Here is a 15,504-nt window from a genome sequence, read left to right on the forward strand (position 1 = left end):
ATAATACCTCACAGTTTAACAGTGTTCGATATTAGTATTTTCACTAACGTTACATTTGAAAAAATGTAAATAGCTTACTTTCAACTAAACGAAGAATTTTATAAAATGTTTACAAGTTTTGTCTACTTGATCATAAAATTTGTAAAACATACTCTATTTCACGATTTGTTAGTAACCCTAAAATGGTATAAAATGATTAGCGACATCTCTCGATAATATATGAAACGATAATCCTGTAATGTAAGATCGTTGACTGAAGAAATAAGAAGATGCGCAACCTTATAGGCGATTTCGTGACCCAAAACATGCCCGAGATATAGCTGGCGTTGCCGTTACATATCCGAGACTTAGATTAGGTCGTTTACAGCGTAGCGGATAAATAATACTGTACCGTTGTTCTGCTTTCACTCGATAGAGTGGGTGTGCCGGAGACAGTGTTGCCAAAACTACAGATTAATCCGTAGATTTACGGATTTTGGGTACAGTACGTTAATAATACGGATTTTCTATCATTAAACAATTTAATATAACATTATATGATAAAACAAAGAACCGCGTCAGAGTTGGCTTTGAAATGAAAATCGCTTTATTTCATATGTAAAATTTTATGGTAAATGTCAATAGTCGTCATTTACAAGCCAACTAAACCACTTTTTTCGATCATACGAAATTTTCAGTACCAATAAAATAATCTTTATTTTTGTTGTTTATTCTATGTTTAACATGAATAAATGTTCAATACATGAACACGGATTTTTCATCCAAAGATATTTTCGTCAAACTTATTACAGATATTACACATTTTAATATGGCATATAACCTTCGATATGTCTTCGCTAGGTGAATTAAAGAAAATGAGTGTATTATGCGTTGGTCGCAGAACGAGTAAGGCTCCACCGTACAGCACTTGAGACGTAAGGAGAAATCAAATCAGTCTTGTCACGAATTTGACCATTAGATAGCGTATCTACCTAATTATTTCAATCAACGGTAAGGTCCTATAAGAGGATGATAGTCGATGATAATCGATAATCAAGAGATATTATTACTCTACGACGTCGTAAATTCCCAAATCAAAATAGTTAGAATAGGAAACAAATTACCAGAAGTGAAATTCGTGAGTACATAAGACGCTCTAGACGAGTTAGTCAGTTGTCCCAAAAAGTCTCAAAAAAGTTAGCTGCTATTGTAAGTTTTTATGGTATAATTAAATTAGTGAAGTATTTAGTTGTTTAATATAATTAATTATGTTATCGTATGTTTAAATATATGGACCTACGGTATCCGTAACTATATCATAAAAATTAAAACTTACCTATTAGACAAAATATAGGATGATAAAGCATTCGCTAATATCAAGGGACCCACATTTTGCCTCTCTATGGATGGACTTAAACAAACTTCTTCTTTTGGTAAATCCATCAGAGAACATCCTCCGTGTGTGGATAGTATATTAACAAGAGCCTGAGTTACTGCAAATGCTTTAAACAAAAGAATTTTATATTTGAAACAATTTTATTGCTTATCGTTTAACAATACCTGATTTAGGAACTGCAACACCAAAAGCTGCCATGAGCAGATCTTTAGTACAAATATTCACCACCAAATTCGAAGCTTCTATTTCGTTTTGAGCAAGAGCTGCAATACTAACGCTTAGATACTTCAAACATGAATTTGCGGCGTTCGGTAAGTTCGTCGTAAGGTGATTAAAATCTTCTGGAAGTCTGAGGCTTAAGAAATATGGAGAGGACTGTATTTTACTCAGTTCCACTCTGTTCATGGCAGTGAGCGTCATCAGTCGAACCACTTTAGCCATATCACTCAAACCTATTAGCTCCAGACAGGAAATCAAACTTACATAATTTGTAGACATGGACAACAAAGAAAGGACGTTCAGTATAATTTGTCTGCAAATAAAAATGTGAGAAGTGCTCTAACAACATTTTAAAATTGTGTTACCTTGAAAGTAATATTTTTACTGATATAGAGAGGGCTTTAAATGCAAAAATTCTCTGTAAAGGAGTACTAAGAAGCGATGCCTGGTTGCCGATACTTTTACATTTGATTTCATCCGTTTTTTCATTATCTGGAGGAATTTTTGTCACAGCGCTGGTTCCTAATGGATCAGTTCCGTGAAAATTGATGGGTTTTAAAGAGAAATCTTTCTCAGAAACACCCAAAAATCTACAAATAGATATGTTAATCAACCTAAATATTATCATAATTTAGATATACCGTGCTGGCAACTCTTACTTTTGGGTCGGTATTTACATGTGGGAAAGTAAATCGCATAGGGATCTTATTAAGTCGGAGTGGAAGAAACGCGACGGTGTGCTGTTGTGGTGTTGCCACAACAGCACACCGTCACATTTTACAGTAAAGTAAAATCACGATCGTAAACCGCTTATTTTTAAAAGACTTTTTTTCGAAAAGATAACTAGATAAAATCATTAGATATGTTTCTGAGCATCTGAAATGGAATTATAAGGATATCGTTAAGGTCTCCATTTTTTTATAACGAGAAAACGTCAGTAATCGCGATAATTTAAAAACTCAACTTTTTAACACATAACAGGCGATAACTCAAGAGCCACTTTAGATATTGAAAGTTCTTTTTTCATTTTGAAGTTCGGATCTTTAACAAAATGTTTAAATACGAAAAATTCGATAGTCTTGTTTTTCTTCCATTCAAAAATTTAAAAAAAAATCCATCCATTTACTTTTAGTGTATAGGAATTTTCAGCAAACTGTCTGCGAAGAAAATATAGCAGAAATAATAAGAAAGTTTGTGAAAAAAACTATAATCAATTATTTCTAATGGATTTCGAGATATCGATTTTTGAATTCAGAGTTCTAATAGCCCCTTCCACGTCTCTTAACAATGTGCACAGTTTCTCGGTTTATTTTATACGTTTGGCAACGTTTTTACTGTTCTCTCTTTGTTCAGTACATTATAAACGCATTGTACTCTTCCTACATACGGAAATCTCGACCCAAAACCAACCTTTGCCAGCCCTTAGTATAATTACCCTTTGATATCTTCCAAGTTATCGCATTCTGATATAGAAAAGTTCAAACTCTGCATATCAGTCTCTGTATTATCGTCATCGTCAAAGAATATATCCGGGCATTTGTTCAATAAAATATTGTCGGCTTTGTTCTTGTTTAAGTATTTGTTCTTGCATTTGTAACAGATAATGTAAAAGCTAAAAAGATATTAAAAAATACTTTTATTTCATACTGTCCAGTATAGTGTTTCCTATATTTACAATTTGGTGGCCGAGACTGTTAAATTTTAAACGTCATAAAAACATACCCGTCAGTGACGTATCCACAAACTCCAGGTCCCCACAAAGCTCCACATCCAGGATGATGGGATAACATATGAGCGTCAAGGTAGGGCGACAAATGTTCACAGTAAGGACATACGGCGCATTGTTTGCTAACATAGACGTAATTCGATGAGCTTGATTCTCCCGTCGGAATATCTGCTGTGGCGCCTTTAAAATACAGTTTGGATTGGAGTCTTTGATATTACAAGAGAAAATTATAATTAAAAAATTATAATACAAATCAATCAAAATGTACTAAAATAAACGTTTTACCCCACACCACACATGGGTATAGATCTGTACTGTAATTTCAAATAATCGTTTACAAATACTAGCGCTTTATACCACCTTCATACCCATTTTTTACTTTTTTTTATACCCACCATACTTTATACCCATTTTAAACAGGATTACAAAACAGATATTTGCTAAACAGGAACAGATATTTGCTAAAAATATATAATATGCCTATAGATATAGTAAAACTCGAATGGAAATATTTCTATATGTACTGTAACGTCGCTATCGCTTAATCACGTGATATGTATAAACAATGTTTACCTTCGCATTCTTGGGATGACATATCATCCATAATCCCAGAAGCTGCCCCTAGGTCTCTCAATAAAGGCTGAGCTTCACCTCTAACGTGTTGTCTTTCTCTAAACTGTTGTCTTTCTCTAACACGATCTTGTAGAGCCCTAATAAAACCAGTGACAACAATCGGTAATATAAAAACTTTTTTTTACTTTTTACCTGTCCACTTTTTCTACCAAACTTCGAAATTCTGCATAGGCACGTCGCCTTGGCCCCATGCCTCTTCGTTGAAGATTTTCGTTAGTTGCTGACGTTGTGGTCTGTGGTCTCAGTAAGTCTTGGGACCTATAAGCGATACCAATTAAACTTTTAGTTACGTAATCGAACGCAAGATTTTTAAATTCATTGTTGCCAATCATGGACATATGCAGCGCCGCGGCTGATTAACTGAAATTTAAATTTCCCGCTGGGGATACAGGTGGTAGCTCTGCTGTAAAAAATGTCAAGTTGCCACATTTATTTATTTATTTCCTGACATTGTCATTCGTTTTGGCATTTTAGTTTTGTATTACGAGTCTTTGGTTTAAATAAATTTTGTTGTGATACTTTAAGCTTAAAAAATGACTAGCAGATCTTGCAGTAGAACCTTGCTCTTTATAGAACCTCTTCTAGTGCGCAGTGTACAAGACAGCTTAATAGCCGTAAAAAATTCATCGCAACCTTATTAGAATATTACAGATTTACTTACCGCCATATACTTCGTCATATGGCGATAAAAAAGCTGGAATAGTTACGATTTATTCTTTCAGTTTAAATGCCCAAAGTACTGAATGATCGAAAAAAACAGCACCGGGCTAGGGAATAACAATCGATGATAGATGTCAGTTACTAAAAATTGACATAAAACTTCAAAAATTAGCACTAATTATGTTTCCAATAGGGTTGTGCTACTTCAAAAAAATGTTTTCTCGTATTTTTTACTACACCATTTAAAAATAAGTTTTAATCAATATAAAAAAAATTACAACCTCTTAACGCCAACTGACGGTAAGCGCTAGAAAAAAAAATTAAGAAGAATTCTCCAAATTAGCCAAAATTTACTTCGATTGTGTAGCAACGGCCTAGCTCCGTCGAAACACCGGTTGCCGTTAGGTCACCGAAGTTAAGCGACGTAAGGCGATACCAGTGGATGGACGGGTGACCATCAGGAAACTCTGTCGTGCTGTTGTTCCATGGCAAGAGTGTAAAATCTATTGACACACACTGCTCATTCGTCGGTTTGAGGCCGGATGAGATCGGATATCTGGTGAGTAAGAGTCGATTTAGACACTAGCCAATGGTAGGCCATTGACCATGATATGGCCGATGACCGCGGTTCAGATTCCGCGTAAACATAGTAGGCCTCGTCCAGATTATCCCTGGCAGTAAAAAGAAATTTTAACTTAAAATTTACTACTATCATCAAATGTCATAATCCCCAGCGGTCTTTGACGCCGTTTTTTTTTTTCGATCATACGATATTAATGTGTACTCTAAGTAATTGTACTCTAACCTTTCAATAATAAAGTTCTGTTGATCAACTAAGTCGTTGCTTCTGTTCCACAGTTCTCTAAACGAAGACACGTTGCTCGAACTAGGTTCTACTCTAGCCTCCAGATACGGATGCTCGCACATCCAAGTCGCCAGCGTGTTGATGGTTCTGGCGCTCACCTCTCCCGAACTGTGAGTCTCGCACAGAGCTTTCAATATGTGTTTGAGAGTAAAGCCCATTTCCAAAAGGGGAACCGCTATCGGAGGAGCCGGTATAGAATTAGATCTGCGTCTAATGGTCCATAAATTGTCTTCCGATTCCGACGAACCGAACCTGTGTACCCTAATGAATTAGTAAAATAATTTAAATGTAGGGTGATTCACGGCGATAGTAGGTTAGACGTTTATGGAGAACCGTTGTTAGGGTTTTTTTTGAAAATTTGGAATTTTACATAAAGGCGCTTGCTTCATCTAACTAAATTATTTTCAACGTTACAGTATTGCCGCCTCATTTGAAATTTGAGCTGTTAATATTAATAGGAAAGTCCTCCGCCTTTCAGTTTTCTATTTTTTCCTTATTATTAGAAAGAAAAATTCACATCTCGCCTATACAGGGTGGTCCGAACTGTATTCCGGAAACTTCGGCAAGATATTCTGCAGATAAAAATAAGTAAAAAAGTTCGTGTAAATGTATGTCCTGAAATGCTTAATTTCGGAGATACAGGGTGTAAAAGTTTCATTTTTATTTCGATTTTTTCCAAATAATTTTTGAAGTAACGTCAATATTTGCATGAAAATTGATGTCTGGGGGTTTTTTGACATGAGAAATTTGATTTTGATGTCAATATGCCTGGGGGCGCCACCTACAAATTTTTTAACTGGTTTGAAGAGTAATAACTTTTCGTCCGTACCTGTAAAACTACTAAGTAAAAAATATAAATTTACGACGTTTTTTACGTAAAAAAGGTCTCTGGGTGAAAATCGCTACGAGTAATGGTTCTCGAGATATTTAGAATCGAAATTATCAATACCTATCATCACTGACATAAATTAAACATGTCGACTAAATAGTTATTAGACTGAAATCATAAATTTGAAATGTTTTTGTGTCAAAAGTTCAACAGAAACTGTTTTATCAACATTTTTTCGCTGAAAAGTTATGATTAATTTAAAAAATAAAAATTTCCCAAATTTATCAATTCAGGTCAAATAACTATCTACTCAACATGTTTATTTTTTGTCAATAATGACATGTATTGACTATTTCGATTCTAAATATCTTGAGAACGGTTGCTCGTAGCGATTTTTACCAAGAGACATTTTTTACGTAAAAAGTCACGGAAATGTATATTTTTTCACTCAGTAGTTTTATACAGGTACGGACGATAAGTTATTACTCTTCAAAGCAGTTAAAACACATGTAGGTGGTGTCCCCTACAAATAGGAGTCATATTGACATCAAAATCAAATTTCTCATGTCACTCCCAAAACTTCCAGACACCAATTTTCACCAAAATATTGACGTTACTTCAGAAATTATTTGGCAAAAATCAAAATAAAAATGAAACTTCTACACCCTGTATCTTGGAAACTAAGCATTTTATTATTTTATCTGCAGAATATGCTGCCGAAGTTTTCGAAATACAGTTCGGACCACCCTGTATATATTATAAAATATCTCGCTATACAGGGTGATTCCTGTAAGTCGGTCATGCTTTCGAGGAATGATAGGGGACGTCGAAATATTAATTTTGATATAGCACACTATGGGTCGGAAATGCCTCTTACGCAAGATACAGGGTGTTAAAGTTTTTGAAAAATTAAAGATATGCTTTAATAGTTTTTTAACAGTTGAAGGTATCGTTGTAAAATTTCATTATAGGAATCTACCTAAGAGAGACACTTTAAATGTAAAAAGAAGAGATTTTAGTTTCAACCAGTGGCATAGATGTGATACGCATCAGGTAATTTTTCCAAAAAAAATAGTACGCCACTGATAAAAATAAAAATTTCGGAGTTTTTTTATTTACTCGGTTTATGTCTCTTGCAAATTTCTTCTATCTAACACCATTTTGTCACAATTTAAAAATAAATAAATTTTTTAATGAGAATCTTAAATACAGCGAATTATTATAACTAGAGGGCAGAAACACATGTGCATCGTTAGCTCCCTTCAATTTGCGCAACTTTAGTACTTTTTACTATTAGCTCTAAATAAATTTTTAAAAAATTACAAATTTAAACTAAAATTTTTTTTATTGTTAATAATAAAATTCGTAGTTTTAAGGTAGTTATAATAATTCGCATATTTAAGGTTCTCATTAAAAAAATATTTATTTTTAAATTGTGACAAACTGGTGTTAGATAGAAGAAAGCTGCAAGAGACATTTTTTCTTGGAAATAAACCGAGTAAATAAAAAAAACTCCGAAATTTTTATTTTTATCAGTGGCGTATTTTTTTTGAAAATATTATCCGATGCGTATTACAGCTACGCCGCTGGTTGAAACTAAAACCTCTTCTTTTTACATTTAAAGTGTCTCTGTTAGGCAGACTCCTATAATAAAATTTTATAACGATACCTTGAACTGTTACAAAACTATTAAAGAATATCTTTAATTTTTCAACAACTTTAAGACTCTGTATCTTGCGTAAGAGGCATTTCCGACCCATAGTGTGCTATATCAAAATTAATATTTCGACGTCCCCTATTATTCCTCCAAAGCATGACCGACTTACAGGAATCACCCTGTATAAGTGCAAGTATTTTAACTGGTAGTATAGTTCAACCCCAGAAAAGTTTTTTAAAAACGTTTTGGATTTTTTTTTTGTTTTTAGTTAAAAACCGTCATTTCTTGATAATATGGCAACATAGGTATTAGATTCTTCCCCTAGGAGATGCAAGACCTCGTCGTTGGTGGGGAAGCTCCTGGTCAGGTGCTGGGGGGAATCCCCCCTAGCACTTAGCTTGGTCTAAGAAGCATCTCACTCATCGTCTTGTCCCTGACTGTAGTGTTGTGGCCAGGGAATTGTACCAAGACATATAACGATACCGGGCGGGGCTCCGGACAGCCTCAACCTTGGGGCACCCCATTGTACTTTACCCCTTACTTCTACATGCGGGGCTCTGTAGAAGTGGACCGACTGTCCCTAGCGACTCATAGGAACACTATGAGATCTGGTAATAATAGTAATAAAAACATCACCGGTGAAGCTGTGGGGAAACCCCCTAGCGACACTGGGAACAGTAACAATGAAAGTTCCAAGGGGCCAAACCCAAAGAGAACTACAGGAGAGGTGGCTGACACTTGCGTGAGACCATCCTCCGCAAGTGGCATACAAGCTACCACCTCCTCCAAAGGTCGGGAGCCTACCTCCTACCTCTAAACCCAACAGGCGACACAAGCTACCGTTTCGTCTACCCGGCCTGGGTCGTAGCTCCTCGACTGTGAGGGACACGGGTCTCCGTAGGAAGTCCTGGGACTGTATGATGAGTTATAACTCAAGAAAGGGGGACACAATAGATCTCTAAGGTCGCAGAGATTAACCCCCCTCCCACTTATTCTAAATTCTATTCTAGGTATTAGATTAAATTTACAAGAGAGAAAATATAGGAAAGATCCAGTGGTTCTCAAAATTTTAGCAAAAAATCATTTTTTTTGGAAATTTTCAAAGTAAAACAACTCCGTTATTTTGGACTTATCTGAGAAATGACAAAGAGAAAATAATGTTTCTTTTATCGAGATCTACCACCCCTTAAAATACTTGCACTTATTTCTGGGACACCTTGTATATACTTGTAGGAAATTGAATTTGCCACAAAAAAATCTCTAACTATTTTTTTCTAAACCTCACCGTTCGAAAGTTATTAAAGTTTGAAGTCTTTATTTTTAAAAGGATTATTTTTGGGGCAGTTTTCTTTTTTCTTATGAATTGTATAACTCGTTAACAAAAAATCATTATAATACTCACGGTTTTGTAGGAAATTCACTGCTCTACAAAAATTGTTTCTTTAAGTCGATTAAATTAACCGTTTAAAAGATATTCATTCGTTTTTCGGTAAGTTTCTTGCAAAAAGCGTGGCAGTTTTTCTTTGTTTGCCAAAATTCGAAAAAATGGACAAAATGCATCTAGAAAGTCTGCTCCTCCTTTGTCTTTTTAATAATGTGAATACAGGGTGTTTCAAAAAACATGTGCCATCTCTCGTGGGAAGATTCCTCACGTAAAAATAAGACTTATTTTTCATATCAATATAGGTCCGATTCTGCTTTGTTTCGTAGCTACAGGGTGTTAAAATCTCAATAATCTTTCGATTTATTAGAATTTTTTTCCAAGTAGTTTTAGCGACTTGAATGAAATTTTAAGGGTAAAAGTTACTATAAGTGTTACATATTTTAATGCTAAAAAAAGTGTCAATAAATGCATCAGGGACGTGCATATGGGTTATCACTGGAATATTTTTCAAAAAAAAAACGTGTGCCACTGACTTTTTTTCTTTTGATATCAAAATTGTGTAGACCGTTTAATGCCAATTAAAAGTTATCTCTTAAAAAGTCCAACATACAGCAATATCAAGTAACAAAATAATGTTATTTAAGATAATTACAAAAAAACTAATTTTAAAAAGTTTTAACATCCTGTAACTCTAAAACTATGCATTTCCATACTCGTTTATAGGAACATTTTCTCATATTTTTTGATCAGGAATCAATGAGTACCTACTTATTTAAAACGTTTGCAAGTTAATGATAATATTTTTTTAAAGGTTGCTATTAGATTTGGATCAGGGTAAATTAATAAAATTGCGTTTATCTCATCAAGAAAGCCGAAATGGACAAAATATCAAGAGACAACTTTTCGGTCTTAAACGGCTTATGCTAAGAAGAGAAAAATAGGTCAGTGGCGTACATGCTTTTTTTAGAAAAATATTCCAGAGAAACACTTTTTTAGCGTTAAAATATGTCGCATTTATAGTAACTTTTGCCCTCAAAATTTCATTCGAATCGCTAACAGTACTTGGAAGAAAATTATAATAAATCGGAAAAATATTAAAACTTTAACACCCTGTAGCTACGAAACAAAGCAGAATCGGACCTATGTTGATATGAAAAATAAATCTTATTTTTACGTGAGGAATCTCCCCACGAGAGATGGCACATGTTTTTTTGAAACACCCTGTATTTAAAAATGTATAACACCAAAGGCACTGACCTTGTAGAAAAAGCACTGGTTGGACTTGGCTGTAATGATATCGCCCTAGAATAGTTAAGACATTGTGCTCGCAGAGAGGATGGGGGTCTAATGATTTTCCTTGGAAACTTTGGAACTCTAAAAAATATTGTATATTAGAAAAAAATTCTTAATCAATTATATAATACAACCTTATCGTCGATACGTCTTGAAAAGAGCTACACCCTGGACTATGTGATATGGACGTACTACTCGCATCTTGGTAACTACCTACATTATCATTTTGGGACGAAGAAAGTTCATCGATATTTCTAAACTGACAATCTACATCTTCCTTGCATTTTGATTTAGTATAACTCATATGAAGGACATTTAGAGCTCTACAAAATTATGTATTATTATTTCACGTTCAAAGTTGTCTTGCTCTTAAACGAAGCACAAACATGCGTTCTTTTTGAAAACTTTTATTCCAAAACTTACAGTCTAATTGTAATAATTTTATTAAATACGTCAAGAGAGTCGAACTCTCTATTCTTTGACATTATCACTAGTGGGAGTATATTTATAAGAACTTAATAGCCCCCTACACACCAGGCCTGCGGATTTAGTCCGCGGACTTAGCCTGTCGCGTACCAAAACTTTAGTATTTTGGTCTGCGACATTTTCGACGTTTCTAACAAAATTCGACGTTTTTTTAGCAGTTTTCATATACAGGGTGGTCCGAACGGTATTCCGGAAATTCCGGCAGCATATTCTGCAGAAAAATAAATAAAAAAGTTTGTATAAATGTATGTCCTAAAATGCTTAGTTTCGGAGATACAGGGTGTAGAAATGTCATTTTTATTTCGATTTTTTCCAAATAATTTCTAAAGTAACGTTAATATTTGAATGAACATTGGTGTCTGGGAGTTTTTTGACATAAAAAATTTGATTTTGATGATAATATGTCTCCTACTTGTAGAGGGCGCCACCTACATATTTTTTAATTGATTTGAAGAGTAATAACTTTTTGTCCGTATCTGTATAAAACTACTGAATAATGAAATATACATTTAGGACGTTTTTTGCGTAAAAAAGGTCTCTTGGTAAAAATCGCTACGCGTAATGGTTCTCGAGATATTTGGAATTGAAATTATGAATACGTTGTCGTGTTACTTTCAACCCTTTGACCCCAGGGTTTTGACCCCTAAAATTTTAAATGGCAACCCCTATTTCTTTTCCTGTGTTCCTTGTAAAATTCTACATAAACTGCATTATTATTTTGTTAAAATTGTGATACTTAACCTCACAAATGAATGAAATGAATTTAATATCTAATTTTAAAACGGATTGCATTCGCCGCCTCATAGAACTTCATTTAAAAATGTTTGTACCTACCAGTAACACGACAACAAATGCCTCAAAAATTGTCCCCCTTGATATGTAAATTGACGTGTTTCTCTCCCCAAATTTTCATACTATCATCAGGAGAGGCAATATTAAATACTGTTCGTTTTCAAATTCACCCTGTATAGTGCAGTGGCAAAAACCCCATATAGGATTTTTTTGGAGAGATGAATCCGCCACATAGGTATAGACATTTTTTAAAACACATATAGGTGGCGCACCCTTCAAATGGGAGTCATATTGACATCAAAATCAAATTTCTCATATCAAAAAACTTCCAGACACCAATTTTCATCCAAATATTGACGTTACTTCAGAAATTATTTGGAAAAAATCGAAATAAAAATGAAATTTCTACACCCTGTATCTCCGAAACTAAGTATTTTAGGACATACATCTATACGAAGTTTTTTACTTATTTTTATTATATCTGTTCGGATCACCCTGTAGACAAACGTTTATCCGACTTTTGTCCTTCGTTAGTTTTTTTAGACCAATTTCATCTGACAGATCAAGTCTGCGAATTTGGCATGTAACAGGTTTGTAGAAGTGCGCTGGTAAATAATAATTTTGTTTGAACGTTAGCATGTATACGAAAACAGCGTGAAATTTAGTACTTAAAAACTATTTTAGTACTCTTACCTTTCTGTGTCAGCGACTGTAATGATATTTTTTAATTTACACTGATCAATACTTTTATCGACAATGCTATGCATTATTTCCTTTATAATGTCTACGTCATGTTCCGAATTGCTAGCATTTATTAAAAACAATTCTGTGAATTGAGTTGTCATTATAAATGACCCTAAAAAAAGCATGATTTTGATATATGAAATGTAAAATTTATATATCTTTGAATATCAATTAAACTTTTAGCTACGTAATCGAGGGAGTGATTTTTAAATTCATTGTTGTCAAACATGGACATATTCGGTGCCGGGCTGACTAACTGGAAATGAAATTTCGCGCTGGTAATTCAAGTGATAGCTCTGCTGTAAAAATGTCAAGTTACCAAACATTGATTTATTTATTTCCTGACATTGTTATTGGTTTTGACACTTTAGTTTTGTATAACGGGTTTTTAGTTTAAATGAATTTTGTTGTGATAGTTTAAGCTTAAACATTTTTACTAGCAGGCCTTACAGTCGAACATTGTTCTTATTAGAAACTCTTTTAGTACGAAGTGTACAAAATAGCTTAATAGCCGTAAAAAAATTTGAACGGGAAAGCGGTGGTAATGACCCTATATATCCCTTAAGTGCTGTTAAGGTGAATTTTGTAGATGTAAATAATAACTGTTTATATGTTAATAATTAATTTATTTTAGTTTCCTAAAATATTTTGATTAAAAGAAAATATGTAAAAGTGGGCAACGGTCAAGCTTAATCACGTGACTAAAAGTTTATTTGATATGAACTATACGTATAAATCATTACCTAAAGCTTTTAAAGCAGCAAACTGCAAAAAGGCCAATTTTATATATTCGTCTTCCATTAATGCAAATTTTTGCTGAAGCTCTTCAGTTTCGGCACTGTCGTTCTGTTGGTTTTTAGTGGCGTCGGCATTTTGATCTCTAAGTATAGTTTCACTTTGCGAACCTAAAAGATATCCACAATTTTATCCAGTAACGAGATGGATATTTGGTAATATTATTTATACAAAAAATCCGAAAGGGTATACAAAGTTAAGTAAGTGAATAAAATTTGTCTTTAGACATGTTGTGTGCTTATTAATGTCATTAAAGTTGAGCTAACTGAACCTGAATTGGCATTTTCAGGTATACTGTGTGATCGTGAATTTTTATTCGGCGTGAAAATAACTTGTGAATTTGATTTTTAGCGTTTATAATAATTTTTGCCTTTAGTTTATGCTGTTGTCATGATGTAATTCGATTCACATTTAACCTCTCAATTTTTTGACCGAAAAATAATATTTTAGGAAAATCTGCTCACGAAATTATTGCACAGGGTGTTTTAAAGATAGGGTAAAAAACAACTCTTCGATTAACCCTGTATAATAAGCCAAATAGTAAAGTTTATAAAAAACTGAATTTATGAATTAAAGCTGGTAGATTTATACACAGTTTGCTAAAAAAAATTATGGCAATAGAGCTAAAAATAAAAAAATATAACATTTTAAACTTGTGACCAAAATATTTTCCGTCGCGTTTTTTTTGCATCTGAGTGCATACGGGGTGGTCCGAATTGTATTCCGGAAACTTGGGCAGCCTATTGTGCAGATAAAAATAGGTAAAAAAGTTCCTACAAATGTATGTCCCAAAATGCGTAGTTTCGAAGATACAGGGTGTAGAACTTTTATATTTATTTCGATTTTTTCCAAATAATTTATGAAGTAACGTCAATATTTGGATGAAAATTGGTGTCTGGGAGTTTTTTGACATGAGAAATACGATTTTCATGTCAATATGACGCCTATTTGTAGGAGGCGCCATAACCAAACCAATTTTAATACAAATATTGACGTTACTTCATGAATTATTTGGAAAAAATTGAAATAAAAATGAAACTTCTACACCCTGTATCTCCGAAACTAAGCATTTTGGGACATACATTTATACGAAGTTTTTTACTTATTTTTATCTGCAGAATATGCTACCGAAGTTTCCGGAATACAGTTCGGACCACCCTGTATATAACTATTACCTGTCAATTTTTCGGTACTTATTCTTTTAACTTCGCCCATAATATTTGACACCATTTCGTTAGTCAGACTTTCCACTGTCCGCGGCATTTGTGACTTTTCCATCGTACTTTTAGTGTTAACCTGAGAATCCGAAATCGAATGTAACATTTCTTCGGCTCCTGAAGATCGTTTCTTAATGTCGGAAGGCAGAAACGCTTCCTCCTCTTCTTCGTTCAGCTCGTACAGCGGAAACGATATTTCGTTGGTAATGCCAGACAATCTGGCCAGTTGAAGCAGAATGTTACAGTTTAAACCTGAAATATGCACAATAAATTGTCAAATAAAATATATAAATCCATAAATATTTTAATTATTTTGACCCAAATTTGGAACTCAAATTTTGAATTAATGAAATTACTTTATAAACATTTAATGTTATCGATGAGATTATTAGTTTCAGAAAAATACCACATGTATTTATTATAAAAATTTACCTGTAAACTTAGCAGTACAAAACGGTTCAGGTTCGATAAACTCCAAATTTGATATGGCCACATTTGATACGCCACTGTCATGTTCCCACTGAACGTTAACGGTAGTTATACCTAGAGAATATATTAAAGACATTTAAATTATGGGAATAAAAACTTAATTTTCGTATATAATTACCCTTCTTTAAGATACCTAAAACGATAGCCTTTTTACCGGTTGTTTTATGTTTACAATAACCTCCCATTCTTAAACCTCTATCTAATCCTCCAATAACAGCCAGCGCTGGCCAAACTACAGAGCACATTTCTTCTAAATTAATTTCAAGCTAAAAATGTATGTAATAAAAGATTCTAAAATATGCTACAAGGGCTTCATTCAAATTAAAAAAATTGGGTGATA

At 33.8% G+C, this 15,504-nt stretch overlaps 1 protein-coding gene across 1 annotated transcript in view; it reads right to left on the reverse strand.

Moving 5' to 3' along the window:
- Nucleotides 1-15,504, reverse strand: part of LOC115879721 (probable E3 ubiquitin-protein ligase HERC1) — a 68,050-nt gene that overhangs the window by 29,283 nt on the left and 23,263 nt on the right. The window contains exons 26-40 of the mRNA XM_030896682.1: nt 15,283-15,430; nt 15,108-15,218; nt 14,634-14,927; nt 13,407-13,568; nt 12,613-12,775; nt 10,776-10,964; nt 10,606-10,722; nt 5,419-5,739; nt 4,086-4,211; nt 3,894-4,030; nt 3,317-3,500; nt 3,030-3,206; nt 1,960-2,184; nt 1,540-1,907; nt 1,316-1,481 (exon numbers count right to left, since the gene is read on the reverse strand). Of these exons, the coding sequence (XP_030752542.1) occupies nt 1,316-1,481; nt 1,540-1,907; nt 1,960-2,184; nt 3,030-3,206; nt 3,317-3,500; nt 3,894-4,030; nt 4,086-4,211; nt 5,419-5,739; nt 10,606-10,722; nt 10,776-10,964; nt 12,613-12,775; nt 13,407-13,568; nt 14,634-14,927; nt 15,108-15,218; nt 15,283-15,430 (2,888 nt within the window). The remainder of the gene's footprint in view (nt 1-1,315; nt 1,482-1,539; nt 1,908-1,959; nt 2,185-3,029; nt 3,207-3,316; nt 3,501-3,893; nt 4,031-4,085; nt 4,212-5,418; nt 5,740-10,605; nt 10,723-10,775; nt 10,965-12,612; nt 12,776-13,406; nt 13,569-14,633; nt 14,928-15,107; nt 15,219-15,282; nt 15,431-15,504) is intronic.

This window comes from Sitophilus oryzae, unplaced genomic scaffold (genome assembly GCF_002938485.1).
Source record: "Sitophilus oryzae breed Bouriz unplaced genomic scaffold, Soryzae_2.0 scaffold_1586_pilon_pilon, whole genome shotgun sequence".
NCBI classification, from domain to species: domain Eukaryota; kingdom Metazoa; phylum Arthropoda; class Insecta; order Coleoptera; family Curculionidae; genus Sitophilus; species Sitophilus oryzae.